Raw genomic sequence first — 21,779 nt, 5'->3', positions numbered from 1 at the left:
ATGCCCTCTAGGCCACCTGGACGGGGAGCCTGGGCCCTGTGCACTCTGCTGATCCCCACACCTCACCAGGCCTGCTAGCTCCAGGGAGACATGGATGAGGGGACTTTTCACTGCCTTTATGCAAGAACTCTCAGAATGGTCACAGCAGTCTGTGCTTCTCCTCAGTGAAGGTCTGCCTCTACCTCTGCTCACAGGCTCACAGCTGAGTAAGGAAGGGCAGGGCAATGGCTGTTAGCCCTACTATGGGGCCTTACCTGGATGGCGGGCACTAGGGTGAAATAGCCAATAAGGATGATGCCCAGCTCTGTGGCCATGTTCTTCATGATGGACCAGCTCTCACTGCTTAGGCCTGCAGAAGACAACAGGCCATGGGACCAGCACAGGACACCTACTTGCAACATGTGTGCACCAAGCTTGTGGTCCTCAGAAGGGAGAAGCATGAGTGGGCATCTAGCATTCTGAGGTCACCAATTCAACAGAGAGGCCCAACCCTCAAGACCCTGCCAATGCTAGGGCCCCAAAGAGCAGGAAAGGGGTGGGGGCTGTGGAAAGGGGGTGGGGCTTACAGGGTACAGGGAAGAGCTATAACCCTCAGAGGAAGATAGAAGTAGGCTGCCAGATGAATAAACCCAGAGGAAAGCCAAGTGCTATCCAGCCAAGCAAATCCAGCCTCCAAGACTGTTCTTGTCTGACCTGCTCGGGCACGGGCTGCCTGTCACGTGCAAGAACAGTCTGAGGGCCGAAGACCTCGCTGTGTTGCTCCTCAAGCCTCTCCCCTGTACCCCACACATACACATGGCTGCTCATGTGTGCCCGAGTGCCTCACATGGAGGGGCCTTTTTCTCAGCTCAGAACACCTCGTGGAGAGCCTGGTCCTGTACTCACTGAGGTTTTTCCAATAAATGAATAGCTTCCTTCTCACAACTGAGAGGTTAAGAGCAGGAGATACAAGAGTTCAGACCTTCAGGTCTAGATTTCTTGGTCCCTTCTCTCCTACACCCTTAAAGGCCACGTGGGACTTTTCTGGCATCTGTGGAAACAGCATCTCTGAAGTGACCAGCCCCAGGGGCCCCACCCACAGTCGTCAGTGGATGAGGCAAGAGGGGGAAACAAGTATAGCCTGGACAAAGGGCCACCAAACACATGAGCCCTGTAGCAGTCTGGTTTGCTTTCTCACTGAATGAACCCGGACAAAGTACAGTCCAGTAACCCACAGGTCCTCAGGGCATAGGCTAAAGAGCTGGCTGGAAGTAGCAGCCCATGGCATATTATAATGAAGGGGGGCGCAAGGGAGGTTTCGGGGCTCCTGTTTCCATGGCAAGAGGAAGTCCCTCCCCTACTCTAGGGCATGCCATCACACTCCCCGAGTTACCTTGGGCGATGCGCAGTTTCACCTCGAGGTCCACTGGGGTGGAGACCACTGACTTGGTGAGCACCAACACATTCTCTAACCCAATCACCACCACGAGGTAGGGGAAAATCTCACTGGAAGCAGAAAAAGGGAGAGGACAGTACTGAGGAGGGCCTTCAACACATCTGGCTCTTAACGTTTGGGTCCCAGGGAGCCATTTTTCTCAAAGGAATGGCTGTTCTTATCTGACCTGCTCAGGGTTTTCTGCCTGTAGAGGAGGCTGCAAGCAACTCCACAGCACAGGACAGAATCCACACTTGCCCAACAGGGCCTCCGTCTGCACGGCTCAGATTCCACAAAGCCTTACTGAGGGGCCAGCCACCATCCCATCTCCAGCCAGATGGCACAGTGCAAGAAGGGCCGGAGAAGACCTACCCCAGCACAGCTCCTGCCACTCTGCGGGCAGAGGAATTGACGGTGGCCAAGACCGCTGGCAACATCCACACAGACCTAACTGCAAAGGCGATGAGACTAGCCTAAAGCCAGCGTACCTCTGTGGAGAAGCTGTGTTTAGAGAAGAACAACTCTTCCTAAAGAGAATTCTACTGGTTACCAGAAACCACAGCCTCACACCGCTTGTAACAGGCTAAGAGGGAAGTCTCTGCACAACAACACCCAAGGGGGTGCACTTCACTAGGGTCCCTGGGTGACCCTGAGGAATGCACAGCAGCAGCTATGGAAGCTGGGGGTGTTTAGCTCTGTTGGGTTCAGGAAAGGAAGTAGCTCTATGAGCCAGGAAAGTAACAGCACAAAACACAACAAAATTTCTGTTCCTGTGACCAATTTGACAGGCCCTGGTGCAGGACAAACTGACAGCAACCACTGACAGGCAGGTGGGGCCAAGCCTCAGTTAAGGCCAAACTCAGGGAAGGGCTTCTGGACAAGATTCCGAGAGAGATGACAAGGAAAGCAAACAGAAAGATGACAAATCAGAGCGTGCACGCATCTCTTAAACAGCTCCCTCTAAAATGGCCTATTAGGCACTTAAATGTAGAAATAGTGAAAAGGAAGAAATATATCCTTCTAGATCTTACACATCTGTGACTCACACCCTGCAGGAATAGTTCATGTGCACATATAGTGTACATGCACACCAACATCCAGGCACACTGTAATACTTGCCAAACATACACACATACATATCCCATGCCCACAAATACATGCCTGCCTACGCATCTACACACATAATTAGCATACGTATATACAGATATATTTTACATACACATAGGTAAATCACAACAGGTCACCAAAATGAACAAAAGAAAATGCACTGGAAAGATACGGGGTAGCCACAAGCTTCCAGCCCACATGCCCGGGGGCAGAGGCGCTCTGGGCTGCGGGCCCACCCGTGGCCCCGTGGACCTGCTGGGGACCTACCCGCCATTGAGAGTGGGCGTCAGGCCGAAGAGAGTGCAGAGCCCCACAGACATGAGCAGCGAGCTGAGCACCGTGACCACAGCAGCCAGAGCCAGCCCCCACTTGGACTTGACCATGTCGATCTTGCCTAGAGAGCAAAGAAGTCTCATCAGGGCAGCGCCTCCCTAGGCCCCAGAGCAAACAGGCCCTAACTAAGCTCCTAGGAGTAGAGTGCGCCCTGACAACTGAAGGGAAGACCCCGGTTTAACCAAAAGCAAAGGACTGCTGCATACTTTGCTCGGTGTCAGGGACATGGTGTGGCTTTGGGAACACTGGTCCAAACAAGTGACTTTTCATAAGAACCTAAAAGGGCCCTAAACACACCCAAGCCCCTGGCAGAGGCAGAGGTGGGGAGAGGGTCCTCTAAACCCCTGGCCCTGCGACCACCAGGTGTGTTCTAGATATCTGCCCCAGCCACACCCAGGGGAAAGGAACAACCGGTCTGGAAATGCCTGTTAGGGGAGAAAGTCCCCAGCCCCATGCTGTGGACCTACGTGTAGAGAAGTAGATGTAGGCAAACAAGATGATGTAGGTGGTCACAAGGGGGATGAGCTCAGCGACACCAATCTCCTCCTTGAAGTGCACGTGGACCAGGCTCTCCGCCCGAAGGCTGCAGTTGGGGCTGGGGTGCAGCAGCATCAGGCGTGCCCGCAAGCTGCCCAGGAACCTAGTGGAGCAGGACAGGGGAGATGGAATGTCCCATTTGTTCCAGGAGACAAAGACAATCCCTGGGAGGAGGCTCCCCCAGGGAGCCTGTTCTGTGTTGAGGGCACTCTAACATCGAAGCTTTCCGACAGTTCCCAAGAGAACTGCAAGAAGGACAAAGTTAGGCAGGTTTTCAGAGGAGCTCCCATTCCTTCCTCTGCAGCACTCTCCCAACCTATCATGACGTAGACCAGGACAGACTCCTGACGGCACCTCAAGTGTCCTTGCTCTTGCTGGGGAGCTGCCTGGACTCTGAGACCACATGCAGCTCAGTGGTGACCATCTTGGGACTTGTCCCCTGGAGTCAAAAGAGACCAGTGGAGGCACCAGGACACTAAATTCACCAGTCCTGCCTTAGTTCCTTATTCTTAGCCAGCTATCAGATGATTCCAACTCAAAATGTGAGCCCAGCAACCTTCAGTCTAAAGGATAAACACTTCAACACAAGGCCTAAAAACTAAGTTTCCAGGGAGGGCTTCTGGACATTAACCACAGCAGGGACTAGTCAAAGTCCCGTGTTCTAGAGTCTTTCGGGAGACCAGGGTGCTAACCACTCTTACTTGGCATGGTAGTGCTGGAACACCAGGGTAATGGTGTATGAGACCATCCTCTTCCTGGTATAGAGGCTAACCCCGCTGTACTTTCCAGGAACACCAAACAGCAAGTCTGCAGACAGAAATCAGCAGGTGCCACTGAAGGAATGGCAGCACTGTGCAGTCAGCAAGGGTCCCTCCCCATACCCACCCTGGGCACAAGGGGTAACCCCTAATGTGCCAGAGCACCCATCAGAGAGAACATGGTAACCGACAGTTATGCCCTCTGGCTCCTTCTCAGGACATGTGCCCTGGGGGCAACCTTTGAGCGTGGCTGAAGTCTGCAGGGTTTTCGGCTCATGCTGGTGAATGGTCCTGATGATGTCAGGGTCAGTGTGGAAGCGTTCCCGGTCATTCTGCCAGAAGTTCCCAGGGGACAGCAGTAGGCATCCATGCTCAGGGAGTATGTTCCGGAGCTTTCTGAGACCTGGCAGCAGGTCAGTCACTTGCAGACACACTTCCTCCAAGCTCCTGGTCCCAGAGCTGTGAGGAGACAGAACAAAGAACCTACAGTGTCTGCCAGCACATGCAGGCCCACTGCACTTACAGGATTCCTCGATGCCTGGTATCCTGAAGACACTGAGGATTAGGGCGGCAGGGGAAAGCTCCTCCAGACTGTCAACAAACCAGCAGCTGTCTAACCTTCGAAGTGCATCTGGAGCCCAAAGGCCTGTCACTTCTGAGGAGAGGCAAGTTCCAGGAGCATGCACAGCTCTCCCCACTGAAACACTTCGGGCAATTCAGGATCAAAATTAGGGGTTTTTTTCCAATCACAAAATGCCCTTCCTTAACTAAAGCCCCAGTGGTGAAACAGCCTGCCAAGTCAGCAAAATCCAGAGAACCCCTGATAGACTGGAGAGGACCCCTGGGCTGGCACTTCAGAGCTCGCTGCAGGCACAGCTTCTGCACAGCCGCCCCAAGTCACTCATCTCTACTAAATCTCGGGCAAAAAGCCAGTGGGTCCTGTCAACTCATCAGACGGCCAGTCCAATGGACACAGTATCTGAGGCCTAAAACAAAACTGTCAGGACCAGTGTGAGAGCAGTCATCTGCACAGATCGGGGGGATACAGCCCCAGTGACCCACAGGAAGCTAAGAAATGCAAAGTTGGTTCATCCACCATCCTTCTTGCTTGTTCAATTTCTAGAGAGCTGGCTGGCTGGCTGGCTTGCCAGAGTACTACATTCTCCCTTCAGTACAGAACAGGACCCAGGAGGCTGAGCCCCAGAGAAGAATACCTGTCTCTCAGCACGTGGTTCCGGATTTCCTCTACCAGCTGGAAAGCCCGGGACAGAGGGGAGCGGAACACATCTACTGCCAGGAGGTTCTTGTGCCAGGGAGATACTGAGGACTTCACAAATATCTGCTGGATATAAGCCACCGGGGCACCCACATACTGCAGAAGACATGAAAAAAGTAGGAAGATTAGCTTAGCATAAGAAAGAAAAACATGGGCCCGTATGAATTTTTCCCCTCCCCCCTACTGAGTAAGGATTTACTAAACCTATACCATGGGCAAAGCACTGTGGAGCCAATACTCAAAGTAGTCAGTAAAGTGCTTCTTTACCACTTATGAACCACTTCCCTACACATTTCTCAACAGACCACTCACAATATATGAGGCCTCCATAAATGATGGCCCACTGATTAAGTGGGGCCCAGCCTGTTTTTCTAAATCAATTTTACTGGAATACAGCCCCGCCCCCAGCTCTGTATGGCTACAGCTGCTTTCAGGCTACAACAGGTAGGGGGTCTCCCTGGTGGCACTATGAAGCTCTCCACAGCCACTGCAGTACATGTTCCATCCCTGGCCAGGGAGCTGACCACACGGCGTGGCAGACACCTCCTGACCCGCCCACTGTGCCCCTCAGCAGTGTACTTCTCAATCTGCCTGTTCTGCTCCCCACTCTGTCTCTGGTGAATCCTCTCATCCTCCTCACTTCCGGCCTGTACCCCAGTTCTATATGAATAAATCTTAAAAAAAAAAAAAAGAACGTGGGGTAATGACATTCACTCTGCACACACACACACACGCATGTACTATACTGATATTTGTCTGCATATGTGTATACAGACAGCGTCTGCAGAGATGAGATGGCACAAGTGTCTGTGATAAACAGGGTGGCACGCCATTTCACTGACCCCAGGATCACCCTAGCACAGCACAGTAGGACAACGACTCACACATCAGTCTCCTGTTATCATCACACACTTTTTTCACCAGAACCTGCCATCTGTCCTTAAAGATCTGTCAGTCACTTAAGTAATCACAGTGTTTCCAATGATGGGCATATCATTGAGCACCCCTCAAAATGAGGTGCTAGAAGAGTCATGGCAGCGAAGAGCTAAGTGGAACCCTGAGGTAGCCATGAAGAAATGATGGGAGAGGGGCAGCAGGAGTCTCTGAGGAGCAAGAGAAACTGCTCCTCTGGACAGCACAAAGGAGTCTGATTAGGTAGTAATGGAAATTGCAGCTAAAATGAGAAGTGGCTATGGTGAAGTTTGAATGTTGTGTCTGGATTTTAACCAACTGACAAAGTCCCTGAGTGAAGGGGTGACCTGACAAAAGCAGAGCTCTGGAGGACTACCCTGGAGTTAGTCTCATCTGACTGTAATGAAGAAAGACTGCCCATACTCATGGTGTAGGCTGGAGGGATGGAGGGCTATCTCCAGCCTGTTCCACAATCAGGAACTTCTAAGGCAGGTGTGTTGCTGAAAGCAAGGCCTTAGTCACTCAATGATACTGTACCTGAGATTACTGCATGAGCATTGGTAAAGGTGCTGAACATGGGGGCTCCCTGCTGGCCTAGGGGTTAAGTCTCAGTATTGTCACTGCTATGGCCTGAGTTTGACCCTAGCCAGGGAGCTGACCCACATGACACAGCATCTGCTGCTCCCCTCAGCAGTGTATTTCAGTAAATCTGCCTATTCTGCTCCCTACTGTCTCTACTAAATCCTTTCATCCCCTGCACCTCTGGTCTACATCCCAGTTCTTGTATGCAAAATAAATAAAAATCTTTGAGAGAAAACACACACACACACACACAAAGATGCTGAACACACTCCCCGTGGTAACACCTTCTGGGCCCAAGCAACAAAGGAACAATCTAAAGCAACTTTGTGAAATTTATGTTTATGACATCATGTCTCTGTTTATGACATCATGTCTTAGGGGAGAGAAAACCTCACCTACACTGTCTCCTCCATCAGACTCAGTCCACTAAAAGCTACAGGAGGTGCTGACCTGAGAAAATGACCAGAGATGAGAGCTCCTCATGGAGAGCCATGCTCAGGGGGATTATACTCCAACCCTGTGAAGTGCACAGACATGACCTGCACAGCCTCAAGGAGCATCCAGCCACTGGACACAAGCCTGTGATTCTGCACATACCCCTTCCTCTGCCCACTTAAACACTCTACTCCACTCTCAAGCCCCTGTTTTGCTCAGTTGAACACTTACTTCCCAGTGGGGGTACTTTTTGCCCTCTGGTTTACCTTCAGCCCCCTCCCCACCTTTCTCCTTTCTCCCCAGTCACGACCATTTGGGCCACCATTTCAACAAACTATGAAAATACTTCAGAACCAGAGTTCTCATTGTGGGCTCTAGGACTGAAGAACAAGAGTACTTCAAGTACCTCACTCCCCAAATTTCTGCTTTGGAAGTCTATATATTACCACTATCACGTTTAGGAGAGAGGATCCAGGCTTCCATCACATTTTCCTAGACAGCTCTTCCTCCTCTGACTTTTCACTAGTCCTGGGTACAGCTGTTTTCACCTCTCAGCTGGTAGGCCTTACCAAAACCAAGGAGAAACGAGTTTACTGCATGGTCACACTCTCCAGCTTCAGATGGGTGTCCTGTTAGCTCTTTCATTCCTCCTCAATGAGTTCCAACTAACCTTTCCACATATTTCCAACTCACTCAGGATTGTAATATACTCATTTAATATGATTGAATCCAGCTTATGCGCCCTCAATTTCTTCTGGGTACCAAAATGCACCTCTTCTGGTGGTTCTTATTCAACACCTATTGAATAAGCCTAACTCTTATCATTCACTATCTTAGTTTGGGTTTCTGTAGCAGCACACCCTAAGACAAGTGGTTAACTTGGGAAGTGCAAGAAACAGGGAGGGGCATAGGGATAAAAGCATACAGGCATGGCAGCCACGAAGGGTGTTTTACTGACCTTTGTGGATAGCTGAATTTATCAGAGTTATCCCGTTTAAAGGATTAGAGAACTGAGTTTTTATATACCAACTCCTCCAGTTACTGATGAGGGCTACTCCTAGGGAGTATGAACTCTCTAACACCTCAGGCCTTTGTACCAGAAATCCTTTTGCAAATGAGATGTAGGTGCTGGTGACTAGAAGACAGGTAGACGCTAAAATGATAGTCAGGCATGTGGATAAGACCCACAACTCACTCTACAAGGTCCTATCACAATCTCTTTTTGAGAGTCAAATGAGAAATATACATCATGTGGTATCTAAGTGGATGACAGCAGAAGCATAAGGTTTGGTGGAGTCTAGATGGCCCTGGGTACAGAGAGGAGTCCTTCCTAGGCAGAGGTTGTAGCAGGCAACTTTTTTTTGTTTGTCTTAAGATTTATTTATAATTTTATTTGCTTTATGCATACAAGAACTGGGGCACAGGCCAGAGTTCTGGGGTTGAGAGGATTCACTAAGCAGATAGGAGAGCATAACAGGCAGACTGAAATACACTACTGCTGAGGTGAGCAGAAGGCAGGCCAGCAGAGGTCTGCTGTGCCATGTGGGTCACTTCCCTAGCTAGGAATCGAAGTTGTGCTGCAGTGGCTTTGGACAGCTTCCTAGTGTTGCGCTTTAACTCGTTGCGCCACCAGGGAGGACCCTGCAACAGGCAACTTTCTAATGTGGCCTCAATGACCCCTACTTCTTGGAGCTCCTGCCCATGTGAGTTCACCGCTGATAGTGAGCTGAGCCTAGCGACTTGCTTCTGACAAACAGAATGTAGCAAAAGTCATGAGATGTCACTTCTGAGATTACGTTACAAAAGACTAACACTTGAGAATCCTATGGTACATGAAATAAACCAAACAAAAACAATACATGATTCCACTTATATGAGGTACCTAAGTAGTCAAATTCATAGGGAGAAAGCAGAATGGTGGTCGTCGGGGGCTGAGAGGACAAGGAAATGGGATTTAGAGAATTTATGTTTTACAAGATGTAGTTATGGAGATTGGATCAGTAGTGATGGGTGTACAATGTTAAGTATGTATTTAATACCTCAGCTGTATGTTTAGAAATGGTTATGATGGTAAATTATATGCTGTATTTTATCTCAATAACTAGAAAAAATAAAAGACTTACTCCTCCACCCTCTTTTGTAGCAACCACTCTGAGCCAGCCATACTACAAGTTATTCACGAAAGGCCCATGTGGCAAGAATTTGAGGGGACATCATCCAAACCTGAGAAAGGTCCTAGTAAGGAATGGGGCCCCTTAGTCCAACAGCCTCAGGAGCTTGCTGACAAAGGGTCTTCTAGACAACCTTGGAGGAGGATTCCCTCCCCCCACTCTAGAAGAGCTCTGAGATGACTGCAGCCTTGACTGCAGTGTGACTGCAGCCTGTGAGAGACCCTGAGCAAGAGGATCCAGATAAGAAAACTGAAGGCGCAGAGAGATAAAGAGGAGTCCAAGGACACACAGCTGACTAGCAGCCCAAGGCTGCCCTATTCCCAAATCGTCGTTTATTTATTCTTTTGTTTTCCCACTGCAGTCAACCTGTCTGGATAGTTCTGAACCGTGGGAGTTCCCATGAAGAACAAGACACAATGGAAAAGCCCCAAATAAGCAAAACAAGAGAGGGGCTGTAGTCCTGGGGACCCCAAGGTCTCTGGCCACCGTGGTCCACAGCATGAGGCTCCTGACTGGAGCTCCTTAGAAGCTCTGCATCCAGGATCGGGCTGCCACCACAAAATGCTGCGATGTTGTCCCAGAAGTCCAGCTACCTCTGTGGACCTGCAGATAGGACTTGGATTGAGGTTCAGGTTTCTGTGATGACTTGATCAAGAGGATGCGACTGCTGCTTCCCTTTTTTTTTTTTTTAAGATTAAAAAAAAATTTACTTATGTATGTAAGAACTAGGGCACAGGTCAAAGGTGTGGGAAGTGGGAGGATTCACCAGAGACAGAGTGGGGAGCAGAACAGACAGACTGAAATACACTGCTGAGGGACACAGTAAGCAAGACAGGAAGGATCTGCTGCGCCATGAGGGTCGGCTCCCTGGTTGGGATCGAACACATGCTGCAGTGGCTGGTGGTAGTTTGACAGTACTGAGACTTTAACCACAGTGCCACCAGGGAGGCCCCCTACTTCTGCCTCTTTTTAAAAAATAATCCCTCCTTCATTTTTTTACAGAATCACCTAGATCTCCCAGTATTTTACCTTTACACTGCCCTGCGACAAGCAGCACCTTGGGCACCCCACCCCAAAAGTGGCAACAACCAGAAAGGGCTTCCAGGGAGCTGGCGTCACCCAGCACAGTCCTAGCTGATGGTGGCATCACCAGCCAGAGCGGGCTCCCTTCACAATGTGATAGAGCGGATTGCTGTTACTCAACTCTTCTGATCTTTGTCCTCCAGTCCTGCACAGGGCTGGTATGCCTATGGTGTGGTATGCCTATGTGGTATGGTGGAGAGGACAGGCTCAGGTGACCCAATCGGTTCAACTTCCAAGCTCTAGTCCTGGCGGTGTGTCTTGGACAAGGTCTCTATAATCTCCAAGCCATAGTCCCTTCCTTACAGAAGAGTAAAATTTTACTGGGAGTAAAATCTCAGACTTTACTTGATTGTTGGTCCAAACAAAAAGATATATATATACAACCACTTAGCAAAGTGTCTTGCTGAAAACATGTCAGTTATACTATTTAATAAAACTCTTAAAATTGGATTTGGCAACTCCTTAAAGCCAATCCATCCCCCTGTTCATACCTTCTCTCTTCCCATACCCTTTTATCCTAGGCACAGTCACTTCAGTTTGAATCTCTCCAAGTACATTAAGATTGACCTTCTTACCCTAATCTTTATCACATGCCTCTAGTAGAATGGCTTCTCACTACATATATAATTAAAATTTAAATTTTATAGCCCAGGATTCAACATGGTCTCCACTACCTCGGCACCAATGACAGACGAAGAAAGATGCCTCGCTTCAGACTCCCTGTCTCCTAAATAAACCATGCTGTCTCATTTTCTTTTTTAGTTCTTTTTTAATTTATGCATACAATAACTGGGGTGTATGCCAGAGGTGTGGGGGGGGGGGTGTGAGAGAGAGAGGATTCACCAGAAATGGAGTGGGGAGAAGGATCTACTGAAATCACTGCTGAGGGGAGCAGTGGGCAAACCAGGAGAGATCTGCTATACCATGTGGGTCACCTCCCTGGCTGGGGACCAAACTCATGCTGCAGTAGCTGGCAATAGCTTAACAGCACTAAGACTTAACCCCTGTGGCACCAGGGAGGCCCCTCATGTTGTTTCTTTACTTGAAATCTTTCTTGAGCACCTACTGTGTGCAAAAATTGGACTATCCAAATTTGAAGAAACATGATTTTAAGGATAGATTCCAATTCAGAGCACAAAGAAAGGCATACATCTGCAGAGAGCTATAGAAGGCTTCCTGGAGAAAGCAACATCTGAACTGAAGGATTAATAGGAAGTATGTGCTTGCTGCAAACTAGGAGGTCATCATGCTTTTGTCAGATCCAATCAAAGATATGATAAAATGGTGGCAGCCACAAACACTGTACTTAACTTTGGCAACACTCCACTTAATCCTGTCACGATGAATAATGTAGATCTAATTATTATTCCCATTTGATGAAGGCAGTAACTAAGACACAAAGGTGTAAGTAACTTGTCCAAGGTCACACACCTGCAAAATGAAGTCTCTACTGTTTCAGCTTTGCATTTTTCTCCCTCAGGTGAAAACTTTGCTCTTGCTAGAGGAACTGCAATCCCCCAATCCTAGATCATACTGACTCCAGCATAAGGTACAGGGCCTGGCAGAGCTGACTGAATTCCTCTCTAGAGGATACATAAAGGGAGCAACTGATAGGGAACATTTAACAAAAAAGACATCCGGAATGTGAAGAAAACATACTGAATAGGAGAAATTACTTGCAATTACACATAAATGTAATACAGGATTAGTATTCAGAATATAAAATTAAGTCTACCAACTTAAAAGGAAAAAAAAATCCAAATAAAAGATGAAAAAAGGACTTGAATAGCTATTTCTCCAAAGATCTGTAACAAGCAAATGGAAAGATGCTACAGGGCCCTCTCTGGTAGTGCAGCTGGTTAAAGCTCCACACAATGAAGCTCTCAGAAGCCACTGCAGCACAAGTTCAATCCCCAGCCAGGGAGCTGACCCACATGGCACAGCAGACCTCTCCTGACCCGCCCGCTGCTCCCCTCAGCAGTGTACTTCGTCGTTCTGCATGTTCTGCTCCCCGCTCTGTCTCTGGTGAAGCCTCTCACTGCCCCTGAGCCTCTGGCCTGTACCCCAGTTCTGTATGTACAAATAAATACATCTTTAAAAAAAAAAACTGAAACAATTAACAATAGATTTGATTTGTTAGCAAGAATGTAGATGAACCAAAGCCCTCGCATGCTGTTGGTGGGATAAAGGGGATATATTTGACTAGACTGAGGTTATACGTTTCTGGGAGGAAGATCAGAGGTAAAAGTACTCTTATCCCCCAAACATCAGGGTCTGCACTGCCAACCTGATTTATTGCTGTTCGTGTTAACCCTGGTCACCTTTTTGAGAGGTGTGTGTCAGGTTTTTCCACTGTAGGGTGGCTTTTTGCTTCCAATACACATAGACTCTGGGAAAGTCACTATGCGCAGCCTACACCCAAGGAAGGGAGTCACAGCCCACTCCCTGAGGGCAGAGGATCTACATAAGCCACCAGCAGTTTCCCCAGGTTGCCTGTTTGCCCCCATCTATTTACTCAAGAACACAGACCATGAATTTTACACTTTGGGTTATGATCCAAATACTATTTTATCTTGTGACAAAATGTATTTTATTTTCCAGCATTAGTCATTGGGAGCTCTTCCAATAGGGCCTTGTGTTCCTTTGATATACAATGTATTTTAAACTGACTGTTCCCAACTAGACTCAGAGGCAGTGAGATCTATTTGCCAGGCACACTGCATATGTGCAATATAAACAGAAAATATAGACAGAGAAAAGGACATTTTGGTCCTTGATATAGGCAACAGACACCTGTGCTGTCCTGCCCAATGCTAGAGTCCCCTTATTTTCCATTCTTTCTCATTCTCAGCAGTGATGAGTCAGCTGAGTCAATCAATAAAGCCTCCAGCTCAATCACAAGATTTGAGATGAACAGGGAAGTGCTGCCATTCAAAGTCAACTGGGCCCCTGCTCATCCCGCCTAGATTGGATGTTGCAAGACCATGGTGCTAAATCAAATGACGCTGCTGTTCGGCAGGTCTAGAGCAGCAGAGTTGAGCAGAGAGGGCAGAGCTGAGTGACAGACTCCTGAGGGCCAAACCCAGTTGTGCTTGAGTCAACCTTGTGGACCCTGACTATAACTCTGATGAGCTAAAAAGTTCTTTCATTTTCTTTGGATTGAGTCTGTTCCTTATAACTAAAATAGTCCTTACTACTTCTGTATCACTGGCTGGTATTCTTATCAAGAACAGTCAATGGAGGTGACGGACCTTTCAGCTACATGATGCCAGGTGAGTGCATTGAGGGCTAGGTTTCCTTTTCAATCCTTTAGGGAATGAGGATTCCAATTAGGAAAGAAAAAAACAATACCCTGACTCCCTAAAGTCTGTACACCTACTTCCTATCATTATCCTAGACCAATAAAGGGCACTAAAGAAATTTAAAGAGCTCCCAAACAAGTAAACTCCCTGGCCACTATCTCACCAAATGTCTATTTTACATCACTGGGCCCCTGAACTCTAGTAGTCACAAGACGTCCACACCACAGGTTACCTGGCTGTGTCTGAGAACTGTGGCGCCCAGTATGTGATTTAACTGCATCCAACGTTAATGAAGGCAAAAGATTTGAACCAAGAAGGTTCCACAGTGAGCCAATGATCAAGTTACAGAACTGGTTGGTACATGAAGTTACAGAACTGGTTTTTGCCAGCATCAGACCATGCTCCCTCTGACTTTGATGGGCAGAACCCCATGAAACCAGTGTGGTGTACTTCCCCTCGACAGGTATAGTTGCAACATATACTGATCTTACTAGTATGTCTCTAGTTCAGTAAAAGCAGAGCCAAGTTTTCCTGGCTGCCACAATACCTAGAAAAGAATTAGGAAGGAATATGCAATCACTGCCAGAAGGTAGGAGAACGTTTGTTCATGGAGCTTTCTATTTTCCTCCTCACCAACAGACTTGGCAAGACCAGCACCCATCCATGGAACCAAGGTATAACAAAGAAGGAAGTATACCTCATTCATTAACTGGCAGATAAAAGGCTGAGAGATAAATTACTCATGCTCAAGATTTCCAAATAATGAATCCAAAGTTATGGAGAGATAAGTTCTGCACCTAACACTCTTATTAGAGAGATTGTTTCGTCCTCTTTTATATCTGTGCTCAGCTCAGACAGTCAGCTGAGAATAGTATGGTCCAGAAAAAGCAAGTCAGTAGACTTGGAGTTTCAGTCTGTTCTTGACTCCACTTAATCTAAATCATTGAGGCAATTTATCACCCTGGGCCCCAGCTTTCTTAATTGTAAAAGAGATTTAAAAAATAACTTGTGGGCCCTCCCTGGAGGCACAATGGGTTAAGACGCAGCACTGCAAGCTGGCCGCAGCTGCTTCAGAGCAAGTTAGATCCCTGACCCTGGAGGTGATCCACATGGCCCAGCAGACCTCCCCTGTCTCACCCGCTGCTCCCCTCAGCAGTGTGCTTTGTCAATCTGCCTGTTCTGCTCCCCACTCTGTCTCTGGTGAGTCCTGCCCCTGCACTTCTGGCTTGCACCCTAGTTCTGTATGCATAAATAAATAAATAAATATTAAAAAAAAATAAATTGTACATTTTATCTGACAGCATTGTGAAGCATGTATGAACAAAATTAGGCACACATGGCAAGGATTAGATGGTACTGAGACTGAAGACTGGACATTTTTTCAGGATGCTGTGACAGTCATAACCACCTGAGGCAAAAGGCCTGATGCCTTGGAACTGCCTGAAACCTGCCCAGCCCAAGGTATGATCTAGAAACAGCTGGCAACAGTTATGACCACCACAGATCCCAGTTGTTTAGAATAAGCATGCTTCTGCACAACTTTGGTAATTTCTTTAAAAAGAAGTTATACACTGATGTGTAAATATTTCTGATGCCTTTATAAAGCTGCCAAAGTACATTCAACAATCAAAAATAAGCGAACCATCTTCAGTTTCACAAAACCCCTGCCTTGGCCAATCTACCCAATCCCCAGGGCTTTCCTCAGCAATGCACTGGTTAAGAACTGACCCACTCTGGCTGTTCAGAAGGCTCTCCTGGCTTATGGTTAGTGGCCACAGGTGGGGGTGAGTAATCCTTCACAGGAGTGGTGAATTCCACTGGTCCTGTTCCTGGCAAAGGGAGTTTCAGCAGTGGATAGCTGGAATGAACAAAGTAAAGAAGAGTTAGTGAGTACATCAAGTCTGTGATGAGATACAGTGCCTCAGGAACTGCTGTAGATGCACAAAATTCCTGCTAAGATGTCTCTACAAATGTACAAAACACTAGAATCATAAAACGTCAGAGACAGGACAGTCAGAAGTGATTCTAAGTTAGAATTTTTCAAATTTATTTTTAGTCATAAGAAACTTATAAGAAAGTCCTATTCATAAAACAGACTAGCTGAATGTTTTTGAGACTTAAAGTTACTTTAAAAAAAAAAAAAACTCTCGAATTAGGTAAGAGGAAATAAAAAATTATAAAAATCCAGAAAGAACTCAATTCAGATTGCTGAACAACTGCTCAATTTAAGAAAAGTTGGGAGCCTCCCTGGTGACCTAGGGGTTAAGTCTCAGTCCTGTCACAGCCTGAGCCTGAGTTCGATCCCCAGCCAGGGAGCTAGTCCACTTATGGCAAAGCAGACCTCTCCTGTCTAGCCCGCTGCTCCTCTTAGCAGAGTATTTCAGTAATCGCTGCTTTGTTCCCCACTGTCTCTCTGGTGAATTGTCACATCACCCGCACCTCTGGCCTACACCCCAGTTCTTCTACACAAAAATAAATAAATCTTTAAAAATAAATAACTAAAAGGACAGACAATGAAAACTGTGTATAATCCATTGAGGGTATAGATAACACTAGATCACACTGAACAAAAGTCAACAGACCCACTAAATATGAAGGAAAATCCTCGGCTTTTTATCAAGATGCTGGCAAATGGATATACATTTTATTTTTAAAGTTATTTTTTTAATTAACTTTTTTTATTTTTTTAGATTTATTTATGCTCACAGAACTGGGGTACAGTCCAGAGGTGCAGGAGTGGTGAGAGGATTCACCAGAGACAGAGTGGGAGCAGAACAGGCTGACTGATGAAGTACACTGCTGCGGGGAGCAGCAGGCAGAAGAGGTCTGCTGTGCCATGTGGGTCAGCTCCCTGGCTGGGGATTGAACTTGTGCTACAGTGGCTTCTGAGAGCTTCATAGTGTGGTGCTTTAACCTGTTAAGCCACCAGAGAGAGCCCAGAATTAACTTTTTTTTTTTTTAGATTTATTTTATTTGTACATACAGAACTGGGGTACAGGCCAGAGGCTCAGGGGTGGTGAGAGGCTTCACCAGAGACAGAGTGGGGAGCAGAACAGGCAGATCTACAAAGTATACTGCTGAGGGGAGCAGCGGGCAGGCCAGGAGAGGTCTGCCGCGCCATGGGTCACCTCCGGGGCAGGCAGGGATCGAACTCATGCTGAAGTGGCTTTAGCTTCTCAGTGCTGTGCTTTAACCTGCTGCGCCACCAGGGAGGGCCCCAGAATTAACTTTTATAGAGTACTTTTATAGTACAATTCACAAATCATGAAGTATACAGTACAATGAATTTTTACATATGCATAAACCTGTGTAACCACCAAGATCAAACTATAAAACGTTTCTACAACTTCAAAGGTCCCCACCCACCACTATCAGAATTTCTGTCACCATAAATTTGTTCTGCCTGTTTCTGAATAGCATATAAATGAAATCATCTATTCCACATGTATAATCTTGTGATAGGTTGCTTTCACTTAATCTACTAGCTTTTCCATATTCATGCATGCAGCAACAGACCATTCTCTTCCATAGAAATGGATTATTCCATTGAAAGAATACATTAAAGTGCATTTATCTATGCCAATGTAAGAACATTTGAACATTTGGCTGTTTCCACTTTGAATTATTAAGAATAAAGCTATTATGGTCACTTTTATTTATGGGTTTTGGTAACTGTTAAGTAGTTATTTCTGTTGTTTCTAGAAAAATCTTCTAGGATATAGGGTACACATTAATTTAGTCTATAGATAATAGCGGTTTTCCAAAGATGTGGAAATTTACATTCCGATCAGCAGTATAATGGGAATTCTAACTGTTCCAAATCCTTGACACTTCTTGCTAGCAGTTCTATTCATTTTCATCATTGGGAAGTGGTAGCTCTCTGTGGTTTTGTTGTTGTTGTTGTTTTTATAGTTTCTCTGTGGTCTTAACGTCAACAATGTTAAAAACTTTTTTCTATTCTTATTGACCATTTTGATAGAACCTCTTATGTGAAGCACCTGTTCAACTCTTTAATTGATTTCTTACTGATTTACAGGTCTTTATATGTTCTAGGTATGATTACCAAGTCCTTTTTATAGCTGGAAAAAACAGATTTTTATCTGCCACATGGAAATGCCAGTTGCTGCACTTACTACTTACAAGTTCTTCAAGCTACTTCATCTTTAAAGAGCAGAGTAACAACATGATGTTAGTTAATCAAATGAAATACCATGCGTGAAAGGACCTGAGAACCCACAAAGCTGGTTATCATCAAGGATTAGTCTTCCTTTCCTTCCCATTAGTCAAAGCCTACCCTGTTAAGAGCTAACATACCCCTTTCTAAGGACTGATGTTCAGGCATGAGTACCTGTGGGATACTGGGCAGGTATCTGTCCAGAGTGGCTACATCTGTGCTGCATTAGTTGTTAAATACTGTTATCACCACTGCCTCTTCCCAACCTTCCATCCTATTCTAATTCACCATGAGATGAGGTGTCCTCCATACTTGAGACTTCAGTCATATCATAAAGTTTTCATAACAGAAGCCCCCATGCCATAAAGCCAAGGATAATCTGTTTTGAAATACTTGTGTTATTGTCAAATTATTCAAAGATAAGATACATCTTTTTCCAAGCAGCTGCTGCTCATATCCTACATTCCCAATCTAAGAAGCTGCCTGGTCCTAGGATACCCAGAAGATGAGTGGCAAAAGGAAAACATTCTTCTAATTTCCTGTAGCTAGAGCTGTCTTTATGGAAGGGAATCACAATTACATCTTCACTTAAACTGCCCACAGAAAATACAAGTTTAATTCAAACGTATTCACTTATTCCCTATTTACTGACCATGTTCTCATGTGCAAAGGTACATACAAAGAGATCATCAGGGGCCTCCCAGGGGTTAAAGTGTCAGCACTATCAAACTATGTCAAGCCACTGTGGTCTGAATTTGATCCTCGGCCAGGGAGCTGACCCACATAGCGCAGTAGAACTCTCCTGTCTTGTGTGCTGCTCCCCTCAGTGATATATTTCAGTAGATCTGATTGTTCTGCTCCCCACTCTGTCTGGTGAATCTTCTGACTCCCTCCCTACACCTTTGGCCCACACCCCGGTTCTTGTATGCATAAATAAATAAAAATGAATCTTTTTTTCTTTACACACATCATGAATTGAGAATTTATTGGAGGGGGAACCAGCCCCATCCCCTTAACTGAAGGCAATACAACTGGTAGTGCTACACAAGTTGCTGCTCCAGAGATCAGAATAAAAGAGAAATATTTCTCGCTGAGATGTGTCAGCACTTTAGTAGAAAAAGTCTCAAGAAAGAACTAGCCATGGGAGACACTCCCTGGTGGAACAATGAGTTAAAGCACTATGAAGCTATCTGAAGCCACTGCAGCACAAGTTCAACCCCCGGCCAGGGAGCTGACTGCCCACTGTTCCCCTCAGCAGTATGTTTCACTCAATCTGCCTGTTCTGCTCCCCACTCTTTCTCTGGAGAATCCTCTCACTCCCCTTTGTACTGTATCTCAGTTCTTGTATGCATAAATAAGTACATCTGTAGAAAAAGAAAGAAAGAACTAGCAATGGAAAGAAAGAACTAGCAATGGTGCCCTGTACCCAATCCACACAAAGAATGAAAGCAGCTACAGTTCTCACAACAATCCCTGGAGAGCAACAATTCCTGAGAATCAATAAAAGCACAGAAGGAGGCTATAAACGAACACAAGAAAATGATTAGTAAGAATCAAGTATCTGGCCCTCCCTGGTGGCACAATGGTTTAGGACACAGCACTGTCCTAAGTGAGCCTGCATCTGCTTCATTTTGAGTTTAGTCCCCACCCCTGAGGTGATCCACATGGAGAGTAGACCTTTCCTGAGCAGTGTACTTCATCCATCTGCCTGTTCTGGTCCCCACTCTGTCTCTGGTGAAGCCTCTAACCACCCCTGCACCTCTGGCCTGCATCCCAGTTCTGTATGCATAAATAAATAAATCTTTAGGAAAAAAAAAAAGAAAGAAAGAACCAAGTATCTGGGGTTAGCCTACAAGAGGTGTACAAGGAATTGTTCAAACTGACTTTGCCTTACAACACTCCTACTCTTAACCAGATACCAAAAAGGAGAATGATACTACTGAGTAGAAAAATAAAGATTATACAATACCTTTTAACTTCTTGTGGTCTATTGTTATTTTCAGATAGGTTACTAATGACATGAACAAAGTGAATCACTAAGTCACTGCTAACTGCAACTGTTTAGATTAGTGGCTAAACACCCCAGGAACAGAGCTCTCTACCCAGCACCAAATTCCATGGTATAAAAAACATACATATCCTGGGCCCTCCCTGGTGGTGCAATGGTTAAAGCACCGCATTATGAAACTCTCTGAAGCCACTGCAGCACAAATTCAATCCCCCGCCAGGGAGTTGACCCACACGGCATGGCAGACCTCTCCTGACCCAGCTGCTGCTCCCCCTCAGCAGTGTATTTCAGTACATCTACTGTCCTGCTCCCCACTCCATCTCTGGTGAATCCTCTCACCATACCTCTGGCCTGTACCCCAGTTCTGTAAGCATAAATACATTTTTCAAAAAAAAAAAGAACCATATCCAAGGGCTACATAACAGACATGGTTAGGAAATATATTGTCCCAAGGCACTGACCCGCCAAATGGCTAAGGCAAGTTGGAAACATACCAACAGGCTAAGATGCAGAACCCCGTGAAGAGGATGATGGGGATGGGGTAGGATGCACAGAGCAGTCCATGATTATAGAAGGCCTGAGATATCTTCTCACGCAGCCTTTCAGTCAGGGTCATCCTCAGCTGAAGTCACCTCGCTGCCATCCCGGAAAGTGACCATGGATCAGCCTGGCACACGTTGAACACCATCTGCAGGTACCTAACAAGAAAGAAGAAAAGCTAATTAACAAAGAATACTTGGCCCTGTACACTGGAGGAGGGAGCCACAGCCCCCAGTGATGCGGGTGGGGAAATATTTCCAATGCTTATACACAAAGTCTACAGACAACCATCCCAACACACACACATACACGCACACACACAATCTTGGTTAGGTCTTACTGACTGTGGGCAGTTTTAAATCAGTCGCAACAAAGAAGTCAAACTGCCCGTCTAGTTCTGGTAACAAACTCAACTGTCTTCATATCAGATACATCTGAAAGGCATTTTTCTCACATGTGGCACAGAAAAGCATGTCTGTGTAACAGACATCATCTTCAACTGCTTTCTGCCAAATGGCTATTCCGGGCACCCTCCCCACCTTTGTGCACGGACCAGGTTAAAAGCAATCCTTGGGGAAAACTCTGTACACAGGGCTAACCCTTGAAAAAACACATTCTTTCATTGATAGGAAATGTTTAGTGAAGTCCATGCTTAACATAAAAAACACCAAAAAATGTAGGGCCCTATTTAAGTCAACAGATAAAATTCACTCTGGCAGCAATATTAGGCGGAAGTCTCCCTGGCCTGTGTTTGCTCTTGGGCACATGTGGGCAAAAGTCTTTCCCCACCTCCCACCCCAGTTCCAGCATCTGTATCCTTGAGCAAGAGCAGCCAGATATGGTTCAAAGGAACCACCTTTTCCACTGGATTGGTCCTGGATTGACAGTCAGTAAAGATGCTCCACCCTGTCTTGTGTCAGTCTCATTCTCCCTGGACTTTGACTTCTTATTAGAAAGAAGCAGACTGGATATGACTGTGTTTATTCACCCTGGCCCCAAGGTTGTGGGCTGTTCTGGCTTCAAAACTTTCTGAAGATGAAACTCGTGTTTTCTTGCCCGGTCTATAAGCCATACCATATGCCCCCCAAAATTCTCTTTTTGTTGTCTGCAAACTGAGAACTTTAAGCCAATAAAACCAGAACAGAGG

At 46.3% G+C, this 21,779-nt stretch overlaps 1 protein-coding gene across 2 annotated transcripts in view; it reads right to left on the bottom strand.

Annotated features, from left to right (window-relative positions):
* SCAP (SREBF chaperone) overlaps window positions 1–20,786 on the bottom strand; it is a 28,428-nt gene extending 7,642 nt beyond the window's left edge. For both annotated transcript variants that reach the window (XM_004676226.2, XM_004676227.2), the window contains exons 1-9: window positions 20,587–20,786; window positions 15,639–15,768; window positions 5,364–5,521; window positions 4,388–4,608; window positions 4,093–4,198; window positions 3,322–3,494; window positions 2,789–2,915; window positions 1,373–1,485; window positions 255–349 (exon numbers count right to left, since the gene is read on the bottom strand). In XM_004676226.2, the coding sequence (XP_004676283.1) occupies window positions 255–349; window positions 1,373–1,485; window positions 2,789–2,915; window positions 3,322–3,494; window positions 4,093–4,198; window positions 4,388–4,608; window positions 5,364–5,521; window positions 15,639–15,768; window positions 20,587–20,708 (1,245 nt within the window). In that variant the 5' untranslated portion in view covers window positions 20,709–20,786. The remainder of the gene's footprint in view (window positions 1–254; window positions 350–1,372; window positions 1,486–2,788; window positions 2,916–3,321; window positions 3,495–4,092; window positions 4,199–4,387; window positions 4,609–5,363; window positions 5,522–15,638; window positions 15,769–20,586) is intronic.
* Between the last annotated feature and the right edge of the window lie 993 nt (window positions 20,787–21,779).

The sequence above is a fragment of the Condylura cristata genome, unplaced genomic scaffold (assembly GCF_000260355.1).
Source record: "Condylura cristata isolate star-nosed mole 26May11 unplaced genomic scaffold, ConCri1.0 scaffold00004, whole genome shotgun sequence".
Lineage (NCBI taxonomy): Eukaryota > Metazoa > Chordata > Mammalia > Eulipotyphla > Talpidae > Condylura > Condylura cristata.
This window is presented reverse-complemented; position numbering and strand designations above follow the sequence as displayed.